Consider the following 7,500-nt stretch of genomic DNA (forward strand, 5'->3'; position numbering starts at 1 on the left):
AGAGTGTGAGTGAGTGAGAGAGAGAGAGAGAGAGAGAGAGAGAGAGAGAGAGAGTGTGAGTGAGTGAGAGAGAGAGTGTGAGTGAGTGAGTGAGAGAGAGAGAGAGAGTGTGAGTGAGTGAGTGAGAGAGAGAGTGTGAGTGAGTGAGAGAGAGAGAGAGAGAGAGAGAGAGAGTGTGAGTGAGTGAGTGAGAGAGTGTGAGTGAGTGAGTGAGAGAGAGAGAGAGTGTGAGTGAGTGAGAGAGAGAGTGTGAGTGAGTGAGTGAGAGAGAGAGAGAGTGTGAGTGAGTGAGAGAGAGAGTGTGAGTGAGTGAGAGAGAGAGAGAGAGAGAGAGAGAGAGAGAGTGTGAGTGAGTGAGTGAGTGAGAGAGAGAGAGAGAGAGAGAGAGAGACTCTGAGACTGAGAGAGAGAGACTATACAACAGGGAAAAGAAAAGAGGCCGCAATCAGCCTTCTGACCCGCATGCACCTGCTGGGACTCTTCTCCCAGTCCAACCACATATGCAGCCCTTGTCCCACTTGGGGAGAGAGAGAGAGAGAGAGAGAGAGAGAGAGAGACTGAGTGAGTGAGTGAGTGAGTGAGAGAGTGTGAGTGAGTGAGTGAGAGAGAGAGAGAGAGAGAGAGAGTGAGAGACTCCCTCTATCGAGGCCTATATCAACGCGCCATAGCCCATGGGGCGCCAGCCTCCATAGCGCCAGCCAGACACCAAGACCCACAGACACAAAGACCGAGCCGAGTCACGCTGCGGAGTCAAGCAGGTGAACAATATATTAGTAGAGACAGCCAACCTACCTACCTACCTACCTACCTACCTACCTACCTACCTACCAGAAGGGAGGGGAAGACAACACACAATCTCACTGTGTAGAAATAGTAGCCTACAAATACAACAACAACACACACACTGCCAGTGCACAAAAAGTACTAATACACACACAGTGCAAGTAAGCATGTCGTAGGACAGTTTATACCATGTGGATCCTGTACATACGACGAATACAACTTGAAACTTGAAGTACAACTCTCGTCTCAGCCAGGCCTCACAGGTGTATGTGTTTTAAGGTCCCCAAAAGAGCACTTCTTTAAAACACCCTGGACCACAACAGGGGACCCCAAACCATTTGATTCCCTTGCCAGACATCTCGGCTCACTACACAACAAGTGCTGCTGGCAATCGGATGCACTTTTAGCCCATTTAGGAGACAAATAGCACAGGAAAACCAGTGCGCACCGCTCCACCCGACAGTCCAACGTTGAGATTTTGAGCGAGTCGCAACAAAATGCACGGCCCTTCCGCGGCCCACATGACTTTATTCTGAACGGAGACAAGTCTGCTCGCTGGGCCGTTCGCTTTTGGAGCAAAAACACGGCTCCGTCGGTGACTTTTGGGCCGATATAGGCGAACAGAAAACACAAGTGAAAGAGCATTTGGCCAGCCCAGAGAAGCCGAGCTGGTTGGCTTGAGTCTACATGGTTCTCATGTCGCGTTTAAGGCCAGCCCCCTGCTCGGTGTGGAGCTTCAATAGCGCAGAACAGCGTCTACAGCAAACTACTCCTCGCAGACCGTGTGTGTGTGTGTGTACCGGACCAAACGACAGACAGACATGGCAGAAGTCGCACCAGCACCCGCCGCCGCCGCGCCGGCAAAGGCACCCAAGAAGAAGGCAGCAGCCAAGGCCAAGAAAGCGGGACCCAGCGTAGGCGAGCTCATCGTCAAGGCTGTGACCGCTTCCAAGGAGAGGAGCGGCGTGTCCCTGGCCGCACTCAAGAAGACGCTGGCGGCAGGCGGCTACGACGTGGAGAAGAACAACTCCCGCGTCAAGATCGCAGTCAAGAGCCTCGTCACCAAGGGTACCCTGGTCCAGACCAAGGGCACCGGTGCATCCGGCTCCTTCAAGCTCAACAAGAAAGCCGTCGAGGCGAAGAAGCCCGCCAAGAAAGCCGCAGTCCCCAAAGTAAAGAAGGTGGCCGCCAAGAAGCCCGCCGCGGCGAAGAAGCCCAAGAAGGTAGCAGCCAAGAAGGCCGTCGCCGCAAAGAAGTCCCCCAAGAAGGCCAAGAAGCCCGCTACACCCAAAAAGGCCGCCAAGAGCCCCAAGAAGGTGAAGAAGCCCGCCGCAGCGGCCAAGAAGGCAGCCAAGAGCCCCAAGAAGGCTACAAAGGCAGCCAAGCCCAAAGCCGCCAAGCCCAAGGCAGCCAAGGCCAAGAAGGCAGCCCCCAAGAAGAAGTAAACCTATTACAAACAGTGTTCTACTCGATACATGTTGTACCACAAAAGGCTCTTTTAAGAGCCACCCACCTCTTTCCATAGAAAGCGCATTGATTTCCATGTACTACCTGTCGTGGAAAAGAAATTACGCACACTAGGCTACTTTTACGCACACAACATTGTCCCACTCTGGGTGTGTGCGAAGGGAGAGGCATATAATAGAGGGCCAAAATGGCTCAGAAATTCGACCTCACGAGTGCACCCTCACCAGCCATTTTTATATATGAGCCACTGGGCTATTCCCGTTCAGAGGCAGGCTGCTGTGATGTGTTACAAGTGCCATGTAATAACAATAACAATACTATAGTGGCTTCGAATTGAAACTCACGAGTGCACCCTCAACAGCCATTTTTATATATGAGCCACTGGGCTATTCCCGTTCAGAGGCAGGCTGCTGTGATGTGTTACAAGTGCCATGTAATAACAATAACAATACTATAGTGGCTTCGATTTCAAACTCAAGAGTGCACCCTCACCAGCTGTTTGTTTCCCATTTGGAGAGAAATAATGTGTGGATGTCATTTCGGACATTTTGGCGCTCACGCGAAATGACACAAAGTAACAAAGTCGGAGGGAAACAAAGTAGCCTCTCACTCGCTGCCTGTGGGTGGGAACCGGCTTAGGGCTGTCTGTCTGTCCATCTGTCTGTCCCTCGCTCCAATTGGATAAGGCCACACCGGCCCGGTGGCCAATCGTTGCCTCTTGTGGCGAGGTATATGTACGGCTCTCGAAGTGGCGAGCGGCTCATTCAGACTTTCTGTGACTTTCTCAAGCTACCAATATGAGCGGAAGAGGCAAAACCGGAGGCAAGGCCAGGGCGAAGGCAAAGACCCGTTCATCCCGTGCTGGCCTCCAGTTCCCCGTGGGCCGTGTGCACAGGCTGCTGCGCAAAGGCAACTACGCCGAGCGTGTGGGCGCTGGCGCACCAGTCTACCTGGCCGCCGTACTCGAGTACCTGACTGCTGAGATCCTGGAGTTGGCCGGCAACGCTGCCCGTGACAACAAGAAGACTCGTATCATCCCCCGTCACCTGCAACTGGCCGTCCGTAACGACGAGGAGCTGAACAAACTGCTCGGCGGTGTGACCATCGCTCAGGGTGGTGTGCTGCCCAACATCCAGGCAGTCCTACTCCCCAAGAAGACCGAGAAGGCAGTCAAAGCCAAGTAAATTCGCTACTGCGACTTCAACTTGACTACTCAACCCCCAAAGGCTCTTTTAAGAGCCAACCACCTAGCTCTCCAAAAGCGCAAAGTACCTTTCTATGACCGCAATACATTGAGTGGGTGTATACACAACTATTTCGACATTCTGTGCCCACATGAGGCCTTGCATGAACAACAACACCTACTTGGCCTCATTTGCCATAGCAGGCTAGCATTAGATGATACGTGCCTATAAGCTGTCACTCTTGACTTTGGCGACTATTATTGCGCGTAAAGGGCCGGCGGCGTCCTATTGCGCGCGCACCGGGAGTTTGAGTTTTGGAGAGGCCGGGCCTCCCGTCCAATGGCCAACGGAGGAGGCCTGCGAAACGGGCCAATCGGGGTGGTGGGGAGATGGTGTCCAATCAGCAGGCGCCACTGCCGGCTTTATAAACTTCACATAGGCATTTCGAGGCTATACTCCCGACTGTCAGAGCAGCGCCATGGCCAGAACCAAGCAAACCGCTCGCAAATCCACCGGTGGCAAAGCCCCCAGGAAGCAGCTCGCCACTAAGGCTGCTCGCAAGAGTGCCCCGGCCACCGGCGGTGTGAAGAAGCCTCACCGTTACAGGCCCGGCACCGTGGCTCTGAGAGAGATCCGTCGTTACCAGAAGTCCACTGAGCTACTCATCCGCAAGCTGCCCTTCCAGCGCCTGGTGCGAGAAATCGCCCAGGACTTCAAGACCGACCTGCGCTTCCAGAGCTCCGCCGTGATGGCCCTACAGGAGGCTAGCGAGGCTTACCTGGTCGGCCTGTTCGAGGACACCAACCTGTGCGCCATCCACGCCAAGCGGGTGACCATCATGCCCAAGGACATCCAGCTGGCCCGCCGTATTCGCGGAGAGCGCGCATAAATGAGGATGACGATGACCTGAACTCGAATATCCCCCAAAGGCTCTTTTAAGAGCCACCTCCATATTTCCATCAAAAAGGCACAATTGTTCCATGTATACACGCACCTCTACATTAGCCACCATGTATGTTGTTCACTAACACGTCTAAAAGCTACGTATTGCACCTTTTTAGTTGCCTGAAGTCTAGCTTCAATGTTTGTGTGTGTGTATATACACAACCATCTGGCATCATCCACTTCCTTTGAACTATATAGTAACACAGTAAAATGCTTTACAAAGGAGGGGAAAAAGAAACGAGTGATAATATAGGCCGAATAGTAACAAGAATTGTGTTCAGATGAATAATTGACACTATTAGTTGTGTGTAATAATAGCCTTGCATGCAGTCCAGAAAAAACATTGCATGCCAACTTACTTTGAAAGTCCCATGTTGCAGTGCTGCTGAGAGACTCATGCAGAGGCCCAAACTTTACAATGGAGCACGGAGGCCATCTTGTGGTTAAATGTGGGTACTGCACCTCATGGTGAGTCCCTTTCAGCATTTGCTCTTTAGGCCAGCGTTTCCCAAACGCGGTCCTGGGGTCCACAAGGGGTGCGCGTTTTGCGTTTTGCCCTAGCACTCCACAACTGATTCTAATACTCCCAGCTTGATGATGATGAGTTGATTATTTGAATCAGCTGTGTAGTGCTAGGGCAAAAACTCCCAAAATGTGGCCCGAGTTTGGGAAACCCTGCTTTAGGCTAATACTAGCCTATTAGGATGACTTGGTTCGATCGCTTTAATGGCAACTGCTGAACTCTGGTTTCACTAATTACTTGTCCCAGGTCACCATTATGAATCCAATAGCAAAACAAATGTTTCAAAATAGCTCAATAGTGAAAAAAGGCCAGGAAATGATGGGTTCTCAGCAATATTTCACCAACAACCAATCACTATTCACGCATAGACATTAGGATCATCAACAAATATTCCTAAGTCATACTACAAAAGGGTTGTAACGAAATGGATTTGTCTGTTCAATGCAAGTTCAACGTCAAAGAAAAAGTGCATCACCACAACAAACGTGTCTTTAGATACACTGTAAAAAATGACTTTGTGGAATGTACTCAAGCTATTACAGTCAACAAAAGCACACGTCATATTGTTGAGTAGATCTTTTTGCTTGTTTTTATGAGTAGATAAGCTTGAGTAAGTTGAGTTGATGTGGTCCAATACATTGAGTAAAGATGATAGAGACGTAAAAAGGATTATATTACGTTGATTCGACTCAAATAGACATTGTGTTATTTTACCTGAATGATTCATCCTATTATGTATTTAGACCAACTTACTTTGGATTCACTCAATCACATCCCTTAAGAGAAAAGGTATCCGGACACCGGGAATCCATTTATTTAAACATCAACGGTTTGCAAAACATCTGTTATTATGAGTTGACAAATTACGTAATTGCAATCAACACTGCAGGTAAATCATGATTGCTGCAGGTAGGCAACACCGTAGAAATAGGAACTACAACACTAACAACAAGTGACATTTACTCCTGATGTAATAAATAAATATAAATAAATAATTGGTCATTTAGCAGACGCTCTTATCCAGAGCGACTTACAGGAGCAAATAGGGTTAAGTGCCTTGCTCAAGGGCACATCGACAGATTTTTCACCTAGTCGGCTCGGGGATTAGAACCAGCGACCTTTCGGTTACTGGCACAATGCTCTTAACCACTAAGCTACCTGACTGACCTGTTGCAACCTCTACAACCACTGTGCTTATTATTTGACCCTGCTGGTCATCTATGAACGTTTGAACATCTTGGAGAAAAATGTGTGAAACCACTGCCTATATGAGGAGCTGTCGTTGTTTGTTTTATTACCACATACTTATGGAAATTGCACCGGTTGAGAGATGATGGCTCTCTTGTGCCTACGGTGAAGGGTACTTCTGATCCAGCAGGTGGTGCTAAGATCCCTCCCTATATGACTTGAATGATGAGTTGATTTATTCCTTATAGCTCCTAATGATTTTAAGGCCAGTGTTGGCAAACATTACTTGTGCTCCAGCAGGTGGCCATGACATCCCTCCCTATATGACTTGACTGACCAGTTAGTTGATGGACTCCTTATAGCTCCTAAATTTAATGATTTTAAGGCCAGTGTTGGCAAACATGACTTCTGCTCCAGCAGGTGGCCATGAAATCCCCCCCTATATGACTTGACTGACCAGGTAGTTGATGGACTCCTTATAGCTCTTAATGATCTCAAGTGTCTGTGTTTTTATGTGGTTAGGAGTTTTGCTCACTGCGTGTCCCCCTTCCATTTCAGTGTTTCCCAACTCCAGCGGTAGAGTAGGCTACCCCCAACAGGACCCATTTTTCTTGTAGGCCTGGACAGCCACAGCTGATTGAACAACCTGTCACCTAAATTACCAAGTCCTCAATGAGTAGAATCAGGTGCAACAACAACAACAACAACAACAACAACAACAACAATATGAGGAGAGGGACACAGTGTACTAGCTGATCTCCCAGTTGTCACAGTTTGGCCTTGTGTTCCACATAGCCTATATCAGTATTTGAGTATGTTTCCCGCGCACGTTAGTTGCTTTCACGTCATCTTTGAAATCGCTCCTCCCTAGTCCCCTAGAACGAGCGCCCTCCCCTTTGCAACGCCTCCGAACATATAACAGAGGCGCGCTTTCTGTGCCGCCGGCCTCAATCAGGTCGACCAAACGCAGATAATAGCGCACCGCGCACCGGCGCTGAAATCATTCATTCACTTGAACTCAACTAGCGAACACACCATGTCCGGAAGAGGCAAAGGCGGCAAGGGACTCGGAAAAGGAGGCGCCAAGCGTCACCGCAAAGTTAGGGAATCACCAAACCCGCTATCCGCCGTCTGGCTCGCCGCGGCGGCGTGAAGCGTATTTCCGGTCTGATCTACGAGGAGACCCGCGGTGTCCTGAAGGTGTTCCTGGAGAACGTGATCCGTGACGCAGTCACCTACACCGAGCACGCCAAGAGGAAGACCGTTACCGCCATGGACGTGGTCTACGCTCTGAAACGTCAGGGACGCACCCTGTACGGTTTCGGCGGTTAAACCCACTCTCTTCGGAACCTCAACACCCCGACTCGAACCCAAAGGCTCTTTTAAGAGCCACCCACATCCGCTTAAAAT

General features: G+C 49.9%; 1 protein-coding gene and 1 pseudogene across 2 annotated transcripts; both read left to right on the top strand.

The window, feature by feature from the left end:
* Nucleotides 1–1,604: 1,604 nt before the first annotated feature.
* On the top strand, nt 1,605–2,228 carry LOC311121198 (histone H1-like; the record flags this gene model as incomplete). The annotated part of the gene is made up of 1 exon (XM_084195717.1): nt 1,605–2,228. One exon carries the CDS (start codon nt 1,605–1,607, stop codon nt 2,226–2,228), a length of 624 nt encoding a protein of 207 aa, XP_084051843.1.
* A 1,545-nt stretch (nt 2,229–3,773) lies between these two features.
* Nucleotides 3,774–4,323, top strand: LOC311121199 (histone H3.2-like; annotated as a pseudogene). The gene has a single exon. The product of its transcript is annotated as a histone H3.2-like (transcript).
* Nucleotides 4,324–7,500: the final 3,177 nt, after the last annotated feature.

This window comes from Coregonus lavaretus (genome assembly GCF_964263955.1).
Source record: "Coregonus lavaretus genome assembly, contig: HAP1_SCAFFOLD_5882, whole genome shotgun sequence".
Classification (NCBI taxonomy): domain Eukaryota; kingdom Metazoa; phylum Chordata; class Actinopteri; order Salmoniformes; family Salmonidae; genus Coregonus; species Coregonus lavaretus.